The following is a 25,975-nucleotide window of genomic DNA, read 5'->3' as shown; positions in this document are numbered from 1 at the left end:
CACCGACTGCCTTCCCCGTGGACACTAACCCCAATCTCCTCTACCAGCCTCACTCTCTCCTCTCGTTCACCTACTGCCTTCCCCGTGGACACTAACCCCAATCTCCTCTACCAGCCTCACTCTCTCCTCTCGTTCACCTACTGCCTTCCACGTGGACACTAACCCCAATCTCCTCTACCAGCCTCGCTCTCTCCTCTCGTTCACCTACTGCCTTCCCCGTGGACACTAACCCCAATCTCCTCTACCAGCCTCGCTCTCTCCTCTCGTTCACCTACTGCCTTCCCCGTGGACACTAACCCCAATCTCCTCTCCCAGCCTCACTCTCTCCTCTCGTTCACCTACTGCCTTCCCCGTGGACACTAACCCCAATCTCCTCTACCAGCCTCGCTCTCTCCTCTCGTTCACCTACTGCCTTCCCCGTGGACACTAACCCCAATCTCCTCTACCAGCCTCACTCTCTCCTCTCGTTCACCGACTGCCTTCCCCGTGGACACTAACCCCAATCTCCTCTACCAGCCTCACTCTCTCCTCTCCTTCACCTACTGTCTTCCCCGTGGACACTAACCCCAATCTCCTCTACCAGCCTCTCTGTTGTTCACCTACTGCCTTCCACGTGGACACTAACCCCAATCTCCTCTACCAGCCTCACTCTCTCCTCTCGTTCACCTACTGCCTTCACCGTGAACACTAACCCTAATCTCCTCTACCAGCCTCGCTCTCTCCTCTCCTTCACCTACTGCCTTCCCCGTGGACACTAACCCCAATCTCCTCTACCAGCCTCTGTTGTTCACCTACTGCCTTCCCCGTGGACACTAACCCCAATCTCCTCTACCAGCCTCACTCTCTCCTCTCCTTCACCTACTGCCTTCCCCGTGGACACTAACCCCAATCTCCTCTACCAGCCTCTGTTGTTCACCTACTGCCTTCCCCGTGGACACTAACCCCAATCTCCTCTACCAGCCTCGCTCTCTCCTCTCGATCACCTACTGCCTGCCCCGTGGACACTAACCCCAATCTCCTCTACCAGCCTCACTCTCTCCTCTCCTTCACCTACTGCATTCCCCGTGGACACTAACCCCAATCTCCTCTACCAGCGTCACTCTCTCCTCTCGTTCACCTACTGCCTTCCCCGTGGACACTAACCCCAATCTCCTCTACCAGCCTCACTCTCTCCTCTCGTTCACCTACTGCCTGCCCCGTGGACACTAACCCCAATCTCCTCTACCAGCCTCACTCTCTCCCCTCGTTCACCTACTGCCTTCTACGTGGATACTAACCCCAATCTCCTCTACCAGCCTCACTCTCTCCTCTCGTTCACCGACTGCCTTCCCCGTGGACACTAACCCGAACCTCCTCTACCAGCCTCACTCTCTCCTCTCGTTCACCTACTGCCTTCCCCGTGGACACTAACCCCAATCTCCTCTACCAGCCTCGCTCTCTCCTCTCCTTCACCTACTGCCTTCCCCGTGGACACTAACCCCAATCTCCTCTACCAGCCTCGCTCTCTCCTCTCGTTCACCTACTGCTTTCCCCATGGACACTAACCCCAATCTCCTCTACCAGCCTCACTCTCTCCTCTCGATCACCTACTGCCTGCCCCGTGGACACTAACCCCAATCTCCTCTACCAGCCTCACTCTCTCCTCTCGTTCACCGACTGCCTGCCCCGTGGACACTAACCCCAATCTCCTCTACCAGCCTCACTCTCTCCTCTCGTTCACCTACTGCCTTCCCCGTGAACACTAACCCCAATCTCCTCTACCAGCCTCACTCTCTCTCGTTCACCTACTGCCTTCCCCGTGGACACTAACCCCAATCTCTTCTACCAGCCTCACTCTCTCCTCTCGTTCACCTACTGCCTTCCCCGTGGACACTAACCCCAATCTCCTCTACCAGCCTCACTCTCTCCTCTCGTTCACCTACTGCCTTCCCCGTGGACACTAACCCCAATCTCCTCTACCAGCCTCGCTCTCTCCTCTCCTTCACCTACTGCCTGCCCCATGGACACTAACCCCAATCACCTCTACCAGCCTCTGTTGTTCACCTACTGCCTTCCCCGTGGACACTAACCCCAATCTCCTCTACCAGCCTCACTCTCTCCTCTCCTTCACCTACTGCCTTCCCCGTGAACACTAACCCTAATCTCCTCTACCAGCCTCGCTCTCTCCTCTAGTTCACCTACTGCCTTCCCCGTGGACACTAACCCCAATCTCCTCTACCAGCCTCACTCTCTCCTCTCGTTCACCTACTGCCTTCCCCGTGGACACTAACCCCAATCTCCTCTACCAGCCTCACTCTCTCCTCTCGTTCACCTACTGCCTTCCACGTGGACACTAACCCCAATCTCCTCTACCAGCCTCGCTCTCTCCTCTCCTTCACCTACTGCCTTCCCCGTGGACACTAACCCCAATCTCCTCTACCAGCCTCGCTCTCTCCTCTCGTTCACCTACTGCCTGCCCCGTGGACACTAACCCCAATCTCCTCTACCAGCCTCGCTCTCTCCTCTCGTTCACCTACTGCCTTCCCCGTGGACACTGACCCCAATCTCCTCTACCTGCCTCACTCTCTCCTCTCGTTCACCTACTGCCTTCTACGTGGATACTAACCCCAATCTCCTCTACCAGCCTCACTCTCTCCTCTCGTTCACCGACTGCCTTCCCCGTGGACACTAACCCCAATCTCCTCTACCAGCCTCACTCTCTCCTCTCGTTCACCTACTGCCTTCCCCGTGGACACTAACCCCAACCTCCTCTACCAGCCTCACTCTCTCCTCTCGTTCACCTACTGCCTTCCCCGTGGACACTAACCCCAATCTCCTCTACCAGCCTCGCTCTCTCCTCTCCTTCACCTACTGCCTTCCCCGTGGACACTAACCCCAATCTCCTCTACCAGCCTCGCTCTCTCCTCTCGTTCACCTACTGCTTTCCCCATGGACACTAACCTCAATCTCCTCTACCAGCCTCACTCTCTCCTCTCGTTCACCTACTGCCTTCCCCGTGGACACTAACCCCAATCTCCTCTACCAGCCTCACTCTCTCCTCTCGATCACCTACTGCCTGCCCCGTGGACACTAACCCCAATCTCCTCTACCAGCCTCACTCTCTCCTCTCGTTCACCTACTGCCTGCCCCGTGGACACTAACCCCAATCTCCTCTACCATCCTCACTCTCTCCTCTCGTTCACCTACTGCCTTCCCCGTGAACACTAACCCCAATCTCCTCTACCAGCCTCACTCTCTCCTCTCGTTCACCTACTGCCTGCCCCGTGGACACTAACCCCAATCTCCTCTACCAGCCTCACTCTCTCCTCTCGTTCACCTACTGCCTGCCCCGTGGACACTAACCCCAATCTCCTCTCCCAGCCTCACTCTCTCCTCTCGTTCACCTACTGCCTTCCCCGTGAACACTAACCCCAATCTCCTCTACCAGCCTCACTCTCTCCTCTCGTTCACCTACTGCCTTCCCCGTGGACACTAACCCCAATCTCCTCTACCAGCCTCACTCTCTCCTCTCGTTCACCTACTGCCTTCCCCGTGGACACTAACCCCAATCTCCTCTACCAGCCTCGCTCTCTCCTCTCCTTCACCTACTGCCTGCCCCATGGACACTAACCCCAATCACCTCTACCAGCCTCTGTTGTTCACCTACTGCCTTCCCCGTGGACACTAACCCCAATCTCCTCTACCAGCCTCACTCTCTCCTCTCCTTCACCTACTGCATTCCCCGTGGACACTAACCCCAATCTCCTCTACCAGCCTCTGTTGTTCACCTACTGCCTTCCCCGTGGACACTAACCCCAATCTCCTCTACCAGCCTCGCTCTCTCCTCTCGATCACCTACTGCCTGCCCCGTGGACACTAACCCCAATCTCCTCTACCAGCCTCACTCTCTCCTCTCGTTCAATTACTGCCTGCCCCGTGGACACTACCCCAATCTCCTCTACCAGCCTCACTCTCTCCTCTCGTTCACCTACTGCCTTCCCCGTGGACACTAACCCCAATCTCCTCCACCAGCCTCGCTCTCTCCTCTCGTTCACCTACTGCCTTCACCGTGAACACTAACCCCAATCTCCGCTACCAGCCTCGCTCTCTCGACTCGTTCACCTACTGCCTTCCCCGTGGACACTCACCCCAATCTCCTCTACCAGCCTCGCTCTCTCCTCTCGTTCACCTACTGCCTTCCCCGTGGACACTAACCCCAATCTCCTCTACCAGCCTCACTCTCTCCTCTCGTTCACCTACTGCCTTCCCCGTGGACACTAACCCCAATCTCCTCTACCGGCCTCACTCTCTCCTCTCGTTCACCTACTGCCTTCCCCGTGGACACTAACCCCAATCTCCTCTACCAGCCTCGCTCTCTCCTCTCGTTCACCTACTGCCTTCCCCGTGGACACTAACCCCAATCTCCTCTACCAGCCTCACTCTCTCCTCTCGTTCACCTACTGCCTTCTCCGTGGACACTAACCCCAATCTCCTCTACCAGCCTCACTCTCTCCTCTCGTTCACCTACTGCCTTCCCCGTGGACACTAACCCCAATCTCCTCTACCAGCCTCGCTCTCTCCTCTCCTTCACCTACTGCCTGCCCCATGGACACTAACCCCAATCACCTCTACCAGCCTCTGTTGTTCACCTACTGCCTTCCCCGTGGACACTAACCCCAATCTCCTCTACCAGCCTCACTCTCTCCTCTCCTTCACCTACTGCCTTCCCCGTGGACACTAACCCCAATCTCCTCTACCAGCCTCTGTTGTTCACCTACTGCCTTCCCCGTGGACACTAACCCCAATCTCCTCTACCAGCCTCGCTCTCTCCTCTCGATCACCTACTGCCTGCCCCGTGGACACTAACCCCAATCTCCTCTACCAGCCTCACTCTCTCCTCTCCTTCACCTACTGCATTCCCCGTGGACACTAACCCCAATCTCCTCTACCAGCCTCACTCTCTCCTCTCGTTCACCTACTGCCTTCCCCGTGGACACTAACCCCAATCTCCTCTACCAGACTCACTCTCTCCTGTTGTTCACCTACTGCCTTCCCCGTGGACACTAACCCCAATCTCCTCTACCAGCCTCACTCCTCTCGTTCACCTACTGCCTTCCCCGTGGACACTAACCCCAATCTCCTCTAACAGCCTTGCTCTCTCCTCTCGTTCACCTACTGCCTTCACCGTGGACACTAACCCCAATCTCCTCTACCAGCCTCACTCTGTCCTCTCGTTCACCTACTGCCTGCCCCGTGGACACTAACCCCAATCTCCTCTACCAGCCTCACTCTCTCCTCTCGTTCACCTACTGCCTTCCCCGTGGATACTAACCCAATCTCCTCTACCAGCCTCACTCTCTCCTCTCGTTCACCTACTGCCTTCCCCGTGGACACTAACCCCAATCTCCTCCACCAGCCTCGCTCTCTCCTCTCGTTCACCTACTGCCTTCACCGTGAACACTAACCCCAATCTCCGCTACCAGCCTCGCTCTCTCCACTCGTTCACCTACTGCCTTCCCCGTGGACACTAACCCCAATCTCCTCTACCAGCCTCGCTCTCTCCTCTCGTTCACCTACTGCCTTCCCCGTGGACACTAACCCCAATCTCCTCTACCAGCCTCACTCTCTCCTCTCGTTCACCTACTGCCTTCCCCGTGGACACTAACCCCAATCTCCTCTACCGGCCTCACTCTCTCCTCTCGTTCACCTACTGCCTTCCCCGTGGACACTAACCCCAATCTCCTCTCCCAGCCTCACTCTCTCCTCTCGTTCACCTACTGCCTTCCCCGTGGACACTAACCCCAATCTCCTCTACCAGCCTCGCTCTCTCCTCTCGTTCACCTACTGCCTTCCCCGTGGACACTAACCCCAATCTCCTCTACCAGCCTCACTCTCTCCTCTCGTTCACCGACTGCCTTCCCCGTGGACACTAACCCCAATCTCCTCTACCAGCCTCACTCTCTCCTCTCCTTCACCTACTGTCTTCCCCGTGGACACTAACCCCAATCTCCTCTACCAGCCTCTCTGTTGTTCACCTACTGCCTTCCACGTGGACACTAACCCCAATCTCCTCTACCAGCCTCACTCTCTCCTCTCGTTCACCTACTGCCTTCACCGTGAACACTAACCCTAATCTCCTCTACCAGCCTCGCTCTCTCCTCTCGTTCACCTACTGCCTTCCCCGTGGACACTAACCCCAATCTCCTCTACCAGCCTCACTCTCTCCTCTCGTTCACCTACTGCCTTCCCCGTTGGCACTAACCCCAATCTCCTCTACCAGCCTCTCTGTTGTTCACCTACTGCCTTCCACGTGGACACTAACCCCAATCTCCTCTACCAGCCTCACTCTCTCCTCTCGTTCACCTACTGCCTTCACCGTGAACACTAACCCTAATCTCCTCTACCAGTCTCGCTCTCTCCTCTCCTTCACCTACTGCCTTCCCCGTGGACACTAACCCCAAACTCCTCTACCAGCCTCTGTTGTTCACCTACTGCCTTCCCCGTGGACACTAACCCCAATCTCCTCTACCAGCCTCACTCTCTCCTCTCCTTCACCTACTGCCTTCCCCGTGGACACTAACCCCAATCTCCTCTACCAGCCTCTGTTGTTCACCTACTGCCTTCCCCGTGGACACTAACCCCAATCTCCTCTACCAGCCTCGCTCTCTCCTCTCGATCACCTACTGCCTGCCCCGTGGACACTAACCCCAATCTCCTCTACCAGCCTCACTCTCTCCTCTCCTTCACCTACTGCATTCCCCGTGGACACTAACCCCAATCTCCTCTACCAGCGTCACTCTCTCCTCTCGTTCACCTACTGCCTTCCCCGTGGACACTAACCCCAATCTCCTCTACCAGCCTCACTCTCTCCTCTCGTTCACCTACTGCCTGCCCCGTGGACACTAACCCCAATCTCCTCTACCAGCCTCACTCTCTCCTCTCGTTCACCTACTGCCTGCCCCGTGGACACTAACCCCAATCTCCTCTACCAGCCTCGTGCTCTCCTCTCGTTCAATTACTGCCTTCCCCATGAACACTAACCCCAATCTCCTCTACCAGCCTCGTGCTTTCCTCTCGTTCAATTACTGCCTTCCCCATGAACACTAACCCCAATCTCCTCTACCAGCCTCACTCTCTCCTCTCGTTCACCTACTGTCTTCCCCGTGAACACTAACCCCAATCTCCTCTACCAGCCTCACTCTCTCCTCTCGTTCAATTACTGCCTGCCCCGTGGACACTAACCCCAATCTCCTCTACCAGCCTCACTCTCTCCTCTCGTTCACCTACTGCCTTCCCCGTGGACACTAACCCCAAACTCCTCCACCAGCCTCACTCTCTCCTCTCGTTCACCTACTGCCTTCCCCGTGAACACTAACCCCAATCTCCTCCACCAGCCTCGCTCTCTCCTCTCGTTCACCTACTGCCTTCCCCATGGACACTAACCCCAATGTCCGCTACCAGCCTTGCTCTCTCCTCTCGTTCACCTACTGCCTTCACCGTGAACACTAACCCCAATCTCCGCTACCAGCCTCGCTCTCTCCACTCGTTCACCTACTGCCTTCCCCGTGGACACTAACCCCAATCTCCTCTACCAGCCTCGCTCTCTCCTCTCGTTCACCTACTGCCTTCCCCGTGGACACTAACCCCAATCTCCTCTACCAGCCTCACTCTCTCCTCTCGTTCACCTACTGCCTTCCCCGTGGACACTAACCCCAATCTCCTCTACCGGCCTCACTCTCTCCTCTCGTTCACCTACTGCCTTCCCCGTGGACACGAACCCCAATCTCCTCTCCCAGCCTCACTCTCTCCTCTCGTTCACCTACTGCCTTCCCCGTGGACACTAACCCCAATCTCCTCTACCAGCCTCACTCTCTCCTCTCGTTCACCTACTGCCTTCCCCGTGGACACTAACCCCAATCTCCTCTACCAGCCTCACTCTCTCCTCTCGTTCACCGACTGCCTTCCCCGTGGACACTAACCCCAATCTCCTCTACCAGCCTCTCTGTTGTTCACCTACTGCCTTCCACGTGGACACTAACCCCAATCTCCTCTACCAGCCTCACTCTCTCCTCTCGTTCACCTACTGCCTTCACCGTGAACACTAACCCTAATCTCCTCTACCAGCCTCGCTCTCTCCTCTCGTTCACCTACTGCCTTCCCCGTGGACACTAACCCCAATCTCCTCTACCAGCCTCTCTGTTGTTCACCTTTTGCCTTCCACGTGGACACTAACCCCAATCTCCTCTACCAGCCTCACTCTCTCCTCTCGTTCACCTACTGCCTTCACCGTGAACACTAACCCTAATCTCCTCTACCAGCCTCGCTCTCTCCTCTCGTTCACCTACTGCCTTCCCCTTGGACACTAACCCCAATCTCCTCTACCAGCCTCACTCTCTCCTCTCGTTCACCTACTGCCTTCCCCGTGGACACTAACCCCAATCTCCTCTACCAGCCTCACTCTCTCCTCTCGTTCACCTACTGCCTTCCACGTGGACACTAACCCCAATCTCCTCTACCAGCCTCACTCTCTCCTCTCGTTCACCTACTGCCTTCCCCGTGGACACTAACCCCAATCTCCTCTACCAGCCTCACTCTCTCCTCTCGTTCACCTACTGCCTTCCACGTGGACACTAACCCCAATCTCCTCTACCAGCCTCGCTCTCTCCTCTCCTTCACCTACTGCCTTCCCGTGGACACTAACCCCAATCTCCTCTACCAGCCTCGCTCTCTCCTCTCGTTCACCTACTGCCTTCCCCGTGGACACTAACCCCAATCTCCTCTACCTGCCTCACTCTCTCCTCTCGTTCACCTACTGCCTTCTACGTGGATACTAACCCCAATCTCCTCTACCAGCCTCACTCTCTCCTCTCGTTCACCGACTGCCTTCCCCGTGGACACTAACCCCAATCTCCTCTACCAGCCTCGCTCTCTCCTCTCGTTCACCTACTGCCTTCCCCGTGAACACTAACCCCAATCTCCTCTCCCAGCCTTGCTCTCTCCTCTCGTTCACCTACTGCCTTCCCCGTGGACACTCACCCCAATCTCCTCTACCAGCCTCACTCCCTCCTCTCGTTCACCTACTGCCTTCCCCGTGGATCTAACCCCAATCTCCTCTACCAGCCTCGCTCTCTCCTCTCGTTCACCTACTGCCTGCCCCGTGGACACTAACCCCAATCTCCTCTACCAGCCTCACTCTCTCCTCTCGTTCAATTACTGCCTGCCCCGTGGACACTAACCCCAATCTCCTCTACCAGCCTCTCTGTTGTTCACCTACTGCCTTCCACGTGGACACTAACCCCAATCTCCTCTACCAGCCTCACTCTCTCCTCTCGTTCACCTACTGCCTTCACCGTGAACACTAACCCTAATCTCCTCTACCAGCCTCGCTCTCTCCTCTCGTTCACCTACTGCCTTCCCCGTGGACACTAACCCCAATCTCCTCTACCAGCCTCACTCTATCCTCTCGTTCACCTACTGCCTTCCCCGTGGACACTAACCCCAATCTCCCCTACCAGCCTCTCTGTTGTTCACCTACTGCCTTCCACGTGGACACTAACCCCAATCTCCTCTACCAGCCTCACTCTCTCCTCTCGTTCACCTACTGCCTTCACCGTGAACACTAACCCTAATCTCCTCTACCAGCCTCGCTCTCTCCTCTCGTTCACCGACTGCCTTCACCGTGAACACTAACCCTAATCTCCTCTACCAGCCTCGCTCTCTCCTCTCGTTCACCTACTGCCTTCCCCGTGGACACTAACCCCAATCTCCTCTACCAGCCTCACTCTCTCCTCTCGTTCACCTACTGCCTTCCCCGTGGACACTAACCCCAATCTCCTCTACCAGCCTCACTCTCTCCTCTCGTTCACCTACTGCCTTCCACGTGGACACTAACCCCAATCTCCTCTACCAGCCTCACTCTCTCCTCTCGTTCACCTACTGCCTTCCCCGTGGACACTAACCCCAATCTCCTCTACCAGCCTCACTCTCTCCTCTCGTTCACCTACTGCCTTCCACGTGGACACTAACCCCAATCTCCTCTACCAGCCTCGCTCTCTCCTCTCCTTCACCTACTGCCTTCCCGTGGACACTAACCCCAATCTCCTCTACCAGCCTCGCTCTCTCCTCTCGTTCACCTACTGCCTTCCCCGTGGACACTAACCCCAATCTCCTCTACCTGCCTCACTCTCTCCTCTCGTTCACCTACTGCCTTCTACGTGGATACTAACCCCAATCTCCTCTACCAGCCTCACTCTCTCCTCTCGTTCACCGACTGCCTTCCCCGTGGACACTAACCCCAATCTCCTCTACCAGCCTCGCTCTCTCCTCTCGTTCACCTACTGCCTTCCCCGTGAACACTAACCCCAATCTCCTCTACCAGCCTTGCTCTCTCCTCTCGTTCACCTACTGCCTTCCCCGTGGACACTAACCCCAATCTCCTCTACCAGCCTCGCTCTCTCCTCTCGTTCACCTGCTGCCTTCCCCGTGGACACTAACCCCAATCTCCTCTACCAGCCTCACTCCCTCCTCTCGTTCACCTACTGCCTTCCCCGTGGATCTAACCCCAATCTCCTCTACCAGCCTCGCTCTCTCCTCTCGTTCACCTACTGCCTGCCCCGTGGACACTAACCCCAATCTCCTCTACCAGCCTCACTCTCTCCTCTCGTTCAATTACTGCCTGCCCCGTGGACACTAACCCCAATCTCCTCTACCAGCCTCACTCTCTCCTCTCGTTCACCTACTGCCTTCCCCGTGGACACTAACCCCAATCTCCTCTACCGGCCTCACTCTCTCCTCTCGTTCACCTACTCCCTTCCCCGTGGACACTAACCCCAATCTCCTCTACCAGCCTCACTCTCTCCTCTCGTTCACCTACTGCCTGCCCCGTGGACACTAACCCCAATCTCCTCTACCAGCCTCGCTCTCTCCTCTCGTTCACCTACTGCCTTCCCCGTGGACACTAACCCCAATCTCCTCTCCCAGCCTCACTCTCTCCTCTCGTTCACCTACTGCCTTCCCCGTGGACACTAACCCCAATCTCCTCTACCAGCCTCACTCTCTCCTCTCGTTCACCTACTGCCTTCCCCGTGGACACTAACCCCAATCTCCTCTACCGGCCTCACTCTCTCCTCTCGTTCACCTACTGCCTTCCCCGTGGACACTAACCCCAATCTCCTCTCCCCGCCTCACTCTCTCCTCTCGTTCACCTACTGCCTTCCCCGTGGACACTAACCCCAATCTCCTCTACCAGCCTCACTCTCTCCTCTCGTTCACCTACTGCCTTCCCCGTGGACACTAACCCCAATCTCCTCTCCCAGCCTCACTCTCTCCTCTCGTTCACCTACTGCCTGCCCCGTGGACACTAACCTCAATCTCCTCTACCAGCCTCACTCTCTCCTCTCGTTCAATTACTGCCTGCCCCGTGGACACTAACCCCAATCTCCTCTACCAGCCTCACTCTCTCCTCTCGTTCACCTACTGCCTTCCCCGTGGACACGAACCCCAATCTCCTCTACCAGCCTCACTCTCTCCTCTCGTTCCAACTTCTCCCAGTGCGCCCGTATCAAAATAAATTTGCCCCTAACTACCACCTTAACAGCGTGGAGCCTGTGACCTCCCCCATGACAATCAGCACCACATAACCCTGGACAGCAATCCTCACACTCTTGCAACCCACTCATCCACTAACACCCCCACATGCATCCTCTACTGCGGCCATGGGGCCTCCCCCTGTGTCACCTGCAAATCCCCCCAGTGCAGCGCGTGGTCAGAAACCACCTTCACTGAATACGCCGAGTCAGCTTCCCGCGCCAGCAGTGCCTTATCCATCACAAAGAAACCGATCCGGGAGTACACCTGGTGCACAGCCTTCTGTAGCAAGCCTCTAATACCCTATTCATCCCCTCTGGATGCAACACCACCTTGCCCTTCTCACCCCTCACCCTGCCAATCTCCCTCGCCGCTGCCTGTCCTCTCAGCTGATGGACCAACATATAACTCACCTTTTCCCCATACTTGTACACTGCCCCTCTGGCCCTCCGTAATTGCCCGACCACCTTCAGCCTCTCAAACCTCTATCGGTCCTCCCCGCCCCCCCATACGATCCATGAACCCTCTCAGTTCCCTAGCCACCGCCGACACCCTCAGGACTCGTCCGATCCACCCTCGGATCCACAACTGTGTTAAAATCACCCCCTCATTATCAGCCGGTGCGTGTCCAGGTCCGGGATCCTCCTTACCACCAGCCTCAAAGTCCACATCGTCTCAATTTGGGGCATAAACATTTACCAGAACTACCGGCACCCCCTTACTGATCATCACTTACCTACCCCCCCACCCCCCGGATCAACCACAATGCTCCCCACCTCAAATGCCACTTCCTTATTAATCAGCACCGCCACCCCCCTCATCTTCATGTCCAACCCCGAATGGAGCACCTGATGCCCCCGCCCCCCCCCATCCCTTCCTCAGCCTCGGCTGGTTCCCCCAGCTCCACCTGCGTCACCTACATAAACACAATGTCCGCGTCACGCACTCTTCCAGGCCCGCCCCAACATTTCTGTCGCCATCTCTCTCTTCTCAATTGTGCCACACCAACCACAACCATGACAGCAACCCTCCCCTCCACTCCCCCACACTCAAACAAAGAACCAATCCATCCCCCCCCCCCCACCTAGCCCTCCTCCAGGCAACCCCCCACTTCACTCACACCCAGTCAGCTAGCTGCCCTAGGCTTCTGACTATCCCTCACCATCCCAATCCACCCCAGCCCAACCAATATCTAACAAAGAGAAACAAAAGGCACACTCACCATCACTGTTCCCCCATCGTACCCTGCCCCAGTCCACCCACCCAGTGTGCCCCACACGTTACACAACTCCTCTCCAAAGTTCAGTGTCCTCTCACTTCTCCCAGTCCCAGGTCTCTCATAAAGTCCATCGCCTCCTCCAGCCAGGAATAAAATTCTTGCTTTTGGAGTGTCACCCACAAGAGGGCGGGGTACACCCCCCCCAACGTCACCCCCTCCCTGTAGAGGGCCGCCTTTATCCGATTATATGCAGCCCTCCGCTTGCCCAGATCCCCACCCAAGCCCTACTAAAACCGCAGCTCACTCCCCTCCCAGGTACACTTCTTAATCTACCTCGCCCACCTTAGGATCCTCTCCTTATCCAAGAACAGATGCAGCCTCACCATTATCGCCCTCAGTGACTCCCCCAACTGCAGCCTCCTCCTCAGCGTCCTGTGCTGCCCGATCCAACTCGAGGAGCCAGTCACAGACCCCCTCCCCCACCAGCTTCTCCCTTTCCTGGCTGCTCACCATCATCCCCATCTCCGTCTCCAGCAAGGTCAACTAGCCCTCATGCTCCACCACCGACTCCTCCACCTCCTGGATCGCAAGGCCCTGAGCGACTCCTCCACCTTCTGGATCGCAAGGCCCTGAGCGACTCCTCCACCTTCTGGATCACCAGGCCCTGAGCGACTCCTCCACCTTCTGGATCACCAGGCCCTGAGCGACTCCTCCACCTCCTGGATTGCAAGGCCCTGAGCGACTCCTCCACCTTCTGGATCACCAGGCCCTGAGCGACGACTCCACCTCCTGGATCACCAGGCCCTGAGCGACTCCTCCACCTTCTGGATTGCAAGGCCCTGAGCGACTCCTCCACCTTCTGGATCACCAGGCCCTGAGCGACGACTCCACCTCCTGGATCACCAGGCCCTGAGCGACTCCTCCACCTCCTGGATTGCAAGGCCCTGAGCGACTCCTCCACCTTCTGGATCACCAGGCCCTGAGCGACGACTCCACCTCCTGGATCACCAGGCCCTGAGCGACTCCTCCACCTTCTGGATCGCCAGGCCCTGAGCCTCCTGCCTCTGCTCCACCCGCGCGATCGCCACCCTGAGTGACTCCTCCAGCTTCTGGATCACCAGGCCCTGAGCCTCCTGCCTCTGCTCCACCCACGCGATCGCCGCCCTAAGCGACTCCTCCACCTTCTGGATCGCAAGGCCCTGAGCGACTCCTCCACCTTCTGGATCACCAGGCCCTGAGCGACTCCTCCACCTTCTGGATCGCAAGGCCCTGAGCGACTCCTCCACCTTCTGGATCGCAAGGCCCTGAGCGACTCCTCCACCTTCTGGATCGCCAGGCCCTGAGCGACTCCTCCACCTTCTGGATCGCCAGGCCCTGAGCCTCCGGCCTCTGCTCCACCCGCGCGATCGCCACCCTGAGCGACTCCTCCACCTTCTGGATGGCAAGGCCCTGAGCGACTCCTCCACCTTCTGGATCGCAAGGCCCTGAGCGACTCCTCCACCTCCTGGATCACCAGGCCCTGAGCGACTCCTCCACCTCCTGGATCACCAGGCCCTGAGCGACTCCTCCACCTTCTGGATCGCCAGGCCCTGAGCCTCCTGCCTCTGCTCCACCCGCGCGATCGCCACCCTGAGCGACTCCTCCACCTTCTGGATCACCAGGCCCTGAGCCTCCTGCCTCTGCTCCACCCGCGCGATCGCCACCCTGAGCGAGCCCTCCACCTTCTGGATCGCCAGGCCCTGAGCCTCCAGCCTCTGCTCCACCCGTGCGATCGCCGCCCTGAGCGACTCCTCCACCTTCTGGATCACCAGGCCCTGAGCCTCCGGCCTCTGCTCCACCCGCGCGATCGCCACCCTGAGCGACTCCTCCACCTTCTGGATGGCAAGGCCCTGAGCGACTCCTCCACCTTCTGGATCGCAAGGCCCTGAGCGACTCCTCCACCTTCTGGATCACCAGGCCCTGAGCGACTCCTCCACCTCCTGGATCACCAGGCCCTGAGCGACTCCTCCACCTTCTGGATCGCCAGGCCCTGAGCCTCCTGCCTCTGCTCCACCCGCGCGATCGCCACCCTGAGCGACTCCTCCACCTTCTGGATCACCAGGCCCTGAGCCTCCTGCCTCTGCTCCACCCGCGCGATCGCCACCCTGAGCGAGCCCTCCACCTTCTGGATCGCCAGGCCCTGAGCCTCCAGCCTCTGCTCCACCCGTGCGATCGCCGCCCTGAGCGACTCCTCCACCTTCTGGATCACCAGGCCCTGAGCCTCCTGCCTCTGGTCCACCCGCGCGATCGCCGCCCTGAGCGACTCCTCCACCTTCTGGATCACCAGGCCCTGAGCCTCCTGCCTCTGGTCCACCCGCGCGATCGCCACCCTGAGCGGCGACTCCACCTTCTGGATCGCAAGGCCCTGAGCGACTCCTCCACCTCCTGGATCGCAAGGCCCTGAGCGACTCCTCCACCTCCTGGATCACCAGGCCCTGAGCGACTCCTCCACCTCCTGGATCACCAGGCCCTGAGCGACTCCTCCACCTTCTGGATCGCAAGGCCCTGAGCGACTCCTACACCTTCTGGATCGCAAGGCCCTGAGCGACTCCTCCACCTCCTGGATCACCAGGCCCTGAGCGACTCCTCCACCTTCTGGATCGCAAGGCCCTGAGCGACTCCTCCACCTTCTGGATCGCAAGGCCCTGAGCGACTCCTCCACCTTCTGGATCACCAGGCCCTGAGCGACTCCTCCACCTTCTGGATCACCAGGCCCTCAGCGACCCCTCCACCTTCTGGATCGCCAGGCCCTGAGCCTCCGGCCTCTGCTCCACCCACACGATCGCCACCCTGAGCGACTCCTCCACCTTCTGGATCACCAGGCCCTGAGCGACTCCTCCACCTTCTGGATCACCAGGCCCTGAGCGACTCCTCCACCTTCTGGATCACCAGGCCCTGAGCGACTCCTCCACCTTCTGGATCACCAGGCCCTGAGCGACTCCTCCACCTTCTGGATCACCAAGCCCTGAGCGACTCCTCCACCTTCTGGATCACCAGGCCCTGAGCGACTCCTCCACCTTCTGGATCGCAAGGCCCTGAGCGACTCCTCCACCTTCTGGATCACCAGGCCCTCAGCGACCCCTCCACCTTCTGGATCGCCAGGCCCTGAGCCTCCGGCCTCTGCTCCACCCGCGCGATCGCCACCCTGAGCGACTCCTCCACCTTCTGGATCGCAAGGCCCTGAGCGACTCCTCCACCTCCTGGATCGCAAGGCCCTGAGCGACTCCTCCACCTCCTGGATCGCAAGGCCCTGAGCGACTCCTCCACCTTCTGGATCGCAAGGCCCTCAGCGACCCCTCCACCTTCTGGATCGCCAGGCCCTGAGCCTCCGGCCTCTGCTCCATCCACGCGATCGCCACCCTGAGCGACTCCTCCACCTTCTGGATCGCAAGGCCCTGAGCGACTCCTCCACCTTCTGGATCGCAAGGCCCTGAGCGACGACTCCACCTTCTGGATCACCGCCCTGAGCGACTCTTCCACCTTCTGGATCGCAAGGCCCTCAGCGACTCCTCCACCTTCTGGATTGCCAGGCCCTGAGCCTCCGGCCTCTGCTCCACCCACGCGATCGCCACCCTGAGCGACTCCTCCACCTTCTGGATCACCGCCCTGAGCGACTCCTCCACCTTCTGGATTGCCAGGCCCTGAGCCTCCGGCCTCTGCTCCACCCACGCGATCGCCACCCTCAGCGACTCCTCCACCTTCTGGATTGCCAGGCCCTGAGCCTCCGGCCTCTGCTCCACCCACGCGATCGCCACCCTGAGCGACTCCTCCACCTTCTGGATCACCAGGCCCTGAGCCTCCTGCCTCTGCTCCACCCACGCGATCGCCACCCTGAGCGACTCCTCCACCTTCTGGATCGCCAGGCCCTGAGCGACTCCTCCACCTTCTGGATCGCCAGGCCCTGAGCGACTCCTCCACCTTCTGGATCACCAGGCCCTGAGCGACTCCTCCACCTTCTGGATCGCCAGGCCCTGAGCGACTCCTCCACCTTCTGGATCGCCAGGCCCTGATCCTCCGGCCTCTGCTCCACCCGCGCGATCGCCGCCCTGAACGACTCCTCCACCTTCTGGATTGCCAGGCCCTGATCCTCCGGCCTCTGCTCCACCCGCGCGATCGCCGCCCTGAGCGACTCCTCCACCTTCTGGATCACCAGGCCCTGAGCGACTCCTCCACCTTCTGGATCGCCAGGCCCTGAGCGACTCCTCCACCTTCTGGATCGCAAGGCCCTGAGCGACTCCTCCACCTTCTGGATCACCGCCCTGAGCGACTCCTCCACCTTCTGGATCACCAGGCCCTGAGCGACTCCTCCACCTTCTGGATCGCAAGGCCCTGAGCGACTCCTCCACCTTCTGGATCGCAAGGCCCTGAGCGACTCCTCCACCTTCTGGATCGCAAGGCCCTGAGCGACTCCTCCACCTCCTGGATCGACAGGCCCTGAGCCTCCAGCCTCTGCTCCACCCGCGCGATCGCCGCCCTGAGCGACTCCTCCACCTTCTGGATCGCCAGGCCCTGAGCCTCCGGCCTCTGCTCCACCTGCGCGATCGCCGCCCTGAGCGACGACTCCACCTTCTGGATCGGCAGGCCATGAGCCACCTGCCTCTGCTCCACCCGCGCGATCGCCACCCTGAGCGACTCCTCCACCTTCTGGATCACCAGGCCCTGAGCCTCCTGCCTCTGCTCCACCCGCGCGATCGACTCCCTGAGCGACTCCTCCACCTTCTGGATCGACAGGCCCTGAGCCTCCAGCCTCTGCTCCACCCGCGCGATCGCCGCCCTGAGCGACTCCTCCACCTTCTGGATCGCCAGGCCCTGAGCCTCCGGCCTCTGCTCCACCTGCGCGATCGCCGCCCTGAGCGACTCCTCCACCTTCTGGATCACCAGGCCCTGAGCCTCCGGCCTCTGCTCCACCCGCGCGATCGACTCCCTGAGCGACTCCTCCACCTTCGCCAAACCCTCGGAGGTCTCCTTCTTCTGCTGTTGAAATTTGCCGTTGAGGAATTCCACCAGCTGTTCCGTAGACCACTGAGCGGGCAGCGCTGCCCCCTTTCCCTCCGCCATCCGCTCCTGTATCGCACCACAAAAACATTCTTGCTCCAGTCACTCTCGCTTCCTCATGGCACTCCTCGTCTGATGAGCCATACAACAGTCCCACCAAAGGAGTAATACAATCCGTGGGCACTCATGCACCTTTTGCCCTCAAACACCACACAATTCGGGTGGGGAAGGACCGAAAAAACCCACCTCGAGCGGGAGCCACCAAATGTGCGAGCACTCACTGCATCGCCATCAGTGCAATGTTAGATCAGAGAAGCTGAATGGGAAGAGGTGTTTGAAATGTGCAGTGATTTGTTGCAGTAACTATCTGTGGCGATCACTGGTATCTGGGTCACAATGGCTAGGAGATGGCAGGCACAGCTTTGTGCAGTTGTGTATAAGGTCAGCAGATTTCCCTGTTTAATGACTAGGTGGAGGATAGCAGCTTGTGTGGAGGTCAGCATGGGGGAGTCAATGGTGAGGCGGTTATGGAGTGGGATCAGCTGCCTGGAGGAATGGGAGAGGGACCCTGGGCAATGGAAAGTAAATGGGGCAGCAACGTGTGGTCGTGATACACGGTCTCCCTGTTTGACCAGCTGATTCTTTATTTGATGCAGTGCTGTCAGCTAACGGTGATTTCATCAGTGAAAAGCTTCCCAGGCCATTAAATCGCACGAGAGAGAGAGCGGAAGTGACGCACGTTTCCGATTATGATGTTGGGAATGAGACACTGGTGACAAAATCCAACCCTGTGGAGAGTCAGTAACCAGAGGAGACAGAACTGAAACAATTGGCAAAAGAAGTAGATGGGCTATGTGATAACCCTCACGAGACCCAGGGGGACGGTGCAATCGATCTCCCTGTGCGGCCCCTGGAATACGAGGTCTCCCGCTAATGGGCAGATGCCCGTCAGCTGAGCCTCGTAGAAACACCTCTGAGCCGGCCCAGAGTGGGACTGGCATGATCGGTCATCCCGGTCGCGACCTTTGTAATGTGTGACACATTGCGGCCTTTTCTTCAGGCTAAAAAGGAGTTGCTGTTTGGATTTAACTTCCTGTGTCTCCTGAGTTTTTATAGGAGACAAGGTTACACTTATTCCACAGTGAGCCGCTGTGATCTGCAATTCACTGCCTGACAGGGAGGTGGCAGCAGAGTCAATCGGAACTTTCGAAAGGATAAATCATTGAATGGGAAATAAATGCAAGGCCACCGGAAAAGAACAAAGTGCAACTGATTGGATTGCTCTTTCGAAGAGCTGGCACGGGCTTGGTAGGTCGAATAGCCACCTTCTGTGCACAGTGAGAATGTTTCTGAGGAGTCACACAATCAGTGAACCATGAATAGGGCCTCTTGTGGTGCTGCTCCAGGACATGTTCAAGTGGTGCACCCGTCCTCTGGCCAGCCGTCAGTTAACCGGCCCGCGTGTGAGATTAACTGCTCAGTTTGAGAGCCAACGACAATACTTACCCATCCTCAGAACCCAGGAATCCTCAGGCAGCCTTGGGGGCATTGTCTTCAGGCCCTGCCGATAACAGTCCACCTCCGTGCGATTGATGGGTGGCTTCCGGTTACAGCTACACTCCTTCGGGCATCGTCCTGCTACTGCTTGACACACACACAGAGCGACCCACAGCAGGCACTGCACAAGAACCATTCTCCTATCAGACTGAATGAAACCACAGAGAGCAGTTAGTGTGTTTATTTCCCTGTCTGGGAAGGTATGTGTCCGACTCACCACATAACCCTGTGTCTATAGAGAGAGAGAGAGACCTACTCACGAGAGTCTCATTCACAGTGCTGACAGAATGAACTTGCACTTGGTGTCCCAAAATAAAGCATCTATGTTGATGTGTGGCTCACTCTTAAAGGAAATGAAACATCTGGGGCTGGATTCTCCGATTTTGAGGCTATGTCCCCACCCCGGCGTACGGCTGACGACCTGCACCGGTCGCGGCAAAGAACATGGCGCCGGCCGTGGGGGAACCCAACCCGCTAAACGCGACTCCACGCCCCGGCCACTCCCCACCAGTCCCCCAGCCCCCAGCCCAAACAGAGGCTCCCCCAGCCAGTGGCACCGGTCTCTGCCGAGTGTGGCGGCGCTGGACACAGCCTGCAGCCGACACGCTGGGTTCCCGCGCGATTGGGACCACACGTGGCCCGTGCCGTCGGGAAGTCGGCCCATTGGGGACAGATCATCACGGGTGGGCCTGCCGATGCTGCGTCACCGCCATTGAAACGGCGGCACTGCACGTCACGGTGAAGCCAGTTTTGAAGGGGGCGGAGCCTGGCAGATCGACGTCAAGCCAGCAGCGGGCATGTTTTCCAGCATGGGAATCCATTCTCCGCCCGATCGCCGAACACCATTTCACCGTCAGGCTACGGAAATCCAGCCCAGCACCTCCACCAGTGTAGCATCCCCTCTGTATCACACCAGGACCGCAGCTTCAATTCTGTGCTGAAGTCTCTGGAATGGGACTTGAACCACAAGTTTCGAACTCCGAGATGAAACTGAGACATGGTTTACAGCAACCAATTGGTGATATCCCACAGGGCAACGAGCTAGGGCCTGACAATCTCTCGTGGTTTGATTGAGGGAAGAATGTTTTCCCGAGCCAAGGGAGATCTCAATGCGTTTTTTTCAATCAGGAGCTGCCATGCATCTCTTCCAGAACAGGGAGAATGTGCTTCAGCTTGTAACCTGATTAGAAATATACAGCTCTCTCATTGTGTGAGGAGAGACCACCAGATTACTCAGCAAAACCTCCTGCCAGTCATCAGTACTGATTTAAAAACAGCATTGATAAAGCAGCCGGTAACAGTTGTGAGGTTTAGACGTGGAGAGGATGTTTCCACGAGTAGGAGAAACTAGATCCTGAGGGCACAGCCTCAGACTGAAGGGCCGATCCTTTAAAACCGAGATGAAGAGGAATTCCTTCAGCCAGAGGGTGGTGAATCTGTGGAATTCTTTGCCGCAGAAGGCTGTGGAGGCCAAATCACTGAGTGTCTTTAACACCGAGATAGATAGGTTTTTGATTAATAAGGGGATCAGGGGTTATGGGGAGAAGGCAGGAGAATGGGCATGAGAAAATATCAGCCAAAGATCATAGAATTTACAGTGCAGAAGGAGGCCATTCGGCCCATCGAGTCTGCACCTGCTCTTGAAAAGAGCACCCTACCCAAGGTTAACACCTCCACCCTATCCCCATAACCCAGTCAAACACGAAGGGCAATTTTGGACACTAAGGGCAATTTATCATGGCCAATCCACCTAACCCGCACATCTTTGGACTGTGGGAGGAAACCGGAGCACCCGGAGGAAACCCACGCACACACGGGGAGGATGTGCAGACTCCGCACAGACAGTGACCCAAGCCGGAATCGAACCTGGGACCCTGGAGCTGTGAAGCAATTGTGCTATCCACAATGCTACCGTGCATGATTGAAAGGCGGAGCAGACTCGATGGGCCGAGTGGCCTAATTCTGCTCCTATGCCTTATGGCCTTATGACAGTATTTGAAACCCAGACAGCAAAATAAAAATGCTACAAACTGCAGAATTAAAGATTTCACTCACAAGTACATTGTATACCAGATTTGAGGCTGACAGAGTTGCTACAGTAACATTTTACTGCACACTTAAGAAACCAGAAAGCTTTCTCAATCAAAGTTTCAAAATTCAAACAGTTTGAACCTTAAACCTCAGAGAATTTCAGAGAATGGCCTGATTGGTTTTATTTTTCAAGCAATGTACAGAAAACAGAATAATTCTTGTAAAGAAATTCTGAATTGCTGGAAATAAGCTCCTTACCTTCGCCGTACAGCTAGTTCACCTTTGTTCTCACCCTCAACTGAGCTGCAATGGCACTGTTGTCTGAGGGAGCTGGATTGAGTGCTCCGTCTATTCAAGTCCACTGCCTCAAGCAAAGTAAGAGGGAGGGTTCTCCGAGAGTCACACTGCTGAAGGAAGCAGAGAGCTCGAGCGGGTCTCAAATCGTCGCAATGACTTCAGACTGGGGCAATCCAAAACTTGCGGCTGAATACTCTCTTTTTGCTCACATTCTTTGACACGGCTGTGTAAGAATGGTCTTTCCAGGACCACAGCTAAGTAGACGGATGTGGCTTCGAGCAGAGACACAGAGCCCAGGGTGATGAATGAATGGTGCACCAGATAGTTTATTGTGTTGGACAGCACTGTGGTTAGTGTGAGCAGGTGGCTTGGGGTTAGATAGTTTGCTTGTGTCTGGGAGGACAGTGGAGTTCATTCTGTGAAAATATCCAGCATTACGTAAGGCTGGGAATCTGGATAAACTATCATATTCTACCGCAAGGTCTGTACAGAAGCCAGGTCTGATTTCTGGGAATATTGGTCCAAAGTCACCTATTCCTCCCAAACATATTATGTCACGTCGATACAATTCAGGCCCATCTGGCCTGAGCTTGCGAAATCCTCCCAACTTTCCTGGCTTGAGACAATTCACACCTCTTTAACCTGTGATTATCCCTGTCTCCAGCCGCTCTGTCTGGACCTGTAAAGACTTAATTACCTGCTTCACAGCTCTAGGGTCCCAGGTTCGATTCCCGGCTTGGGTCACTGTCTGTGTGGAGTTTGCACGTTCTCCCCGTGACTGCGTGGGTTTCCTCCGGGTGCTCCGGTTTCCTCCCACAGTCCAAAGACGTGCAGGTTAGGTGGATTGGCCATGATAAATTGCCCTTAGTGTCCAAAAAGGTTAGGGTTACAGGGATAGGTTGGAAGTGTGGACTTAAATGGGATGCTCTTTCCAAGGGACGGTGCAGACTCGATGGGCCGAATGGCCTCCTTCTGCACTGTAAATTCTATGAAAACCTCACATTCAAACTATCATTTTGCAACATTGACTTTGTCTATATATATATGAACATAGAACATAGACCACACAGTGCAGAAGGAGGCCATTCGGCCCATTGAGTCTGCACCGACCCACTCAAGGTTGTGTAACCCACCTCTTCACTCACCTGTTGAAGGACCTGCGGTCCGAAAGCTAGTGATTCCAAACAAACCTGTTGGACTTTAATCTGGTGTTGTAAGATTTCTGACCGTGCCCACCCCTGTCCAACGCCGGCATCTCCACATGTCTATATTATTCATACAGTGGATCCCGAAATGTTACTTTCTGAAAGAAACCTCTAGTTGGCATTTGAATGATTGAATATGAAGGCAGAGGGGTGATTGGTTGCCTCAGGAGCAAAGACTGTGTCCAGAAGTGTCAGTTTTGATATGAATGTGTTTAAACTGGTCAGGTTTGGGAGAAGATTAACCCCTGCTGTTATCTGAAAGTTAAACGCAAAAGGTGACCATTGTCATTTCGCTAAAATGAAAGCAGAATATCGCGAATGCTGGAAATCCTCCACAGTTGCTGCCAGACCTGCTGCCTTTTTCCAGTATTTTCCACTATTTGTTATCGCTTCACTATTCAGGCAGTAACTATTGGCTGATAGAACACTCTTGCAGGGTAGCACAGTAGGCGGCACTGTTGTTTCACAACTCCAGGGTCCCAGGTTCGATTCCCGGTTTGGGTCACTGTCTGTGTGGAGTCTGCACGTTCTCCCTGTGTCTGCGTGGGTTTCCTCCGGACGCTCCGGTTTCCTCCCACAAGTCCCGAAAGACGTGCTGTTAGGTGAATTGGACATTCTGAATTCTCCCTCTGTGACCCGAACAGGCGCCGGAGTGTGGTGACTGGGGGATTTTCACAGTAACTTCATTGCAGTGTTAATGTCAGCCTGCTTGTGACAATAATAAAGATGATTATTATTATTATAAACCACTGGAATAAATACCCCACTGTACATGTGTTTGATAGGCTGTTGAACCGAAGCAACAACATGTGATGGAGGCTCAGGAAGCGCTGGAGATCGCCAAGGAGAATCTGAGAAAGAAGCACGAGAGTCTGAGACTGGTAGGGTAATGTTAGCTTCACTGAAAACCCTCTTCGCCACCTCGCACCACACACCTTTAGTGTGGCCATTAACGTACACGGGGTATGAGATTCAATAGGGCCAGCTATCCTCTGCTGATTGCTGGCAAGTTATTAATACCAGAGACAGAAACACAGCCAGCCTCCATCAATCCCTCGCAAAACACAAACACGGATGTACATACACACGTGCACATATATATGCATACATGTATAAATATATACATCTGTACACAGTTGCACATGAAGCAAAGCAATGGATAAAATTTCACTTTCAGACTTTTAATGTAACAAACAAACAAAAAGCAAACTATTTAAAAAGCAACTAAATACTCCAAACAGAAGATAAGGTAAGTTTTACATTAACTAATGCAACTGAAATATCTCTTATGAAGTGCTTTTACTCTTATGTCTTGCTTCTGTCTGATATGCTGCATTAAAGGGACAGCGTCAAAGTCAGTCCCAACTCTCTCGCAGAGGGCCACCTCCCCCTGTCATACCAGGTCAAAACTTCCAGCATCCTTCAACAATCCTTCCGCTCCACCTGAGATTTGTGGATCTGATTACCACGACAAGGCACACCTCAACAACTCCCTGTTCTATAAATCCTCGGAAACCACGTCGGTTCTGTTCCCGTTCTTTTGAACAGAAGCGGAATCCTTAGTAACATCCTGCTTCATCTTTGAAACAAACAATTTTCCCCGCTTTTCCTTTTTCCTCCACATCTCAGCAGCCGTTTCAATTGTTTGGTGAGAGACTGTGAAAAGGAGTTGTCTTATGGGGAAAGATTGGGCATGTCAACAGCCCCCTGGGTTTCCATTTGAGTTTATGGGGCTGGTTTAGCACACTGGGCTAAATCGCTGGTTTTTAAAACAGACCCAGGCAGGCCAGCAGCATGGTTCAATTCCCGTACCAGCCTCCCCGAACAGGCACCGGAATGTGGCGACTAGGGGTTTTTCACAGTAACTTCATTTGAAGCCGACTTGTGACAATAAGCGATTTTCATTTTCATTTCATTTCATCTCCACATAGCAATCTGAGATCAACTCAGCATTTCTCTGAAATGAAATGTTTACCAATATTTCACCATTTCAGAGCTATCTAAATAAGATCAGTCCAAAGATGTGCAGGTGAGGTGGATTGGCCATGATAAATTGCCCTTCGTGTCCAAAATTGCCCTTAGTGTTGGGTTGGGGTTACTGGGTTATGGGAATTAGGGGGAGGTGTGCCCTTGGGTAGGGTGCTCTTTCCAAGAGCCGGTGCAGACTCGATGGGCCGAATGGCCTCCTTCTGCACTGTAAATTCTATGATCATAAAATCAAAGGAAATAGGGGCAAGATTAGACCATTTGGCCCATCGAGCCTGCTCCACCAGTGAATAAGATCAGGTCTAATCTAATTGTGCTTTAACCTCTACTTTCTTGGCACTGCCTGATAATTCTTAACTTCCTTGTAGACCAAAAATTGTCAGAATCAGCCTTGTATATATTCAATGACCCAGCCTCACTGCTCTCGGAGCAAGAGAATTCCAAGACTAATAACTCTGAAAGAAGAAATTCCTCCGCATTTCCGTCTTAAATGGAAGACCCCTTGTTTTGAAACTGTTGCCAATTCTACTTTGCCCCATGAGGTGAAACATCCTCCCACCATCCATCCTGTCAAGTTCCTTCAGAACCAGGGCCGGGATTCTCCCCTAACCGGCTGGGTGTGGAGTTCCGGCGTAATGGAGTGGCGGGAACCACTCCGGCGTTGGGCCACCCCAAACGGGGCCAAGCCCTCACCTTGAGGGGCTAGGCCCACGCCGGAGTGGTTTGCGCTCCGCCGGCTGGCGGGAAAAGCCTTTGGCGCCACGCCAGCCGGGGCCGAAAGGTCTTCGCCGGGCGACGCATGCGCGGGAGCGTCAGCGGCTGCTGACGTCATCCCCGCGCATGCACAGGGGAGGGGGTCTCTTCCGCCTCTGCCATAGTGAAGACCATGGTGCAGGCGGAAGAAAAAGAGTGCTCCCACGGCACAGTCCCGCCCGCCGATTGGTGGGCCCCGATCGCGGGCCAGGCCACCGTGGGGGCACAACCCGGGGCCAGATCGCCCCGTGCCCCCCCCCCCCCCCCCCCCAGGACCCCGGAGCCTGCCCGCGCCACCTTGTCCCGCCGTTCAAAAGGTGGTTTAATC

At 56.1% G+C, this 25,975-nt stretch overlaps 2 protein-coding genes across 2 annotated transcripts in view; one reads left to right on the top strand and one right to left on the bottom strand.

Annotated features, from left to right (window-relative positions):
- Window positions 1–19,511, bottom strand: part of LOC140411262 (uncharacterized) — an 84,264-nt gene extending 64,753 nt beyond the window's left edge. The window contains exon 1 of the mRNA XM_072500385.1: window positions 19,325–19,511. Within this exon, the coding sequence (XP_072356486.1) occupies window positions 19,325–19,511 (187 nt within the window). The remainder of the gene's footprint in view (window positions 1–19,324) is intronic.
- LOC140411509 (dynein axonemal heavy chain 6-like) overlaps window positions 1–25,975 on the top strand; it is a 1,703,852-nt gene that overhangs the window by 1,497,456 nt on the left and 180,421 nt on the right. The window contains exon 64 of the mRNA XM_072500595.1: window positions 23,694–23,789. Within this exon, the coding sequence (XP_072356696.1) occupies window positions 23,694–23,789 (96 nt within the window). The remainder of the gene's footprint in view (window positions 1–23,693; window positions 23,790–25,975) is intronic.

The sequence above is a fragment of the Scyliorhinus torazame genome, chromosome 4, assembly GCF_047496885.1.
Source record: "Scyliorhinus torazame isolate Kashiwa2021f chromosome 4, sScyTor2.1, whole genome shotgun sequence".
In the NCBI taxonomy this organism is placed as follows: Eukaryota; Metazoa; Chordata; class Chondrichthyes; order Carcharhiniformes; family Scyliorhinidae; genus Scyliorhinus; species Scyliorhinus torazame.
This window is presented reverse-complemented; position numbering and strand designations above follow the sequence as displayed.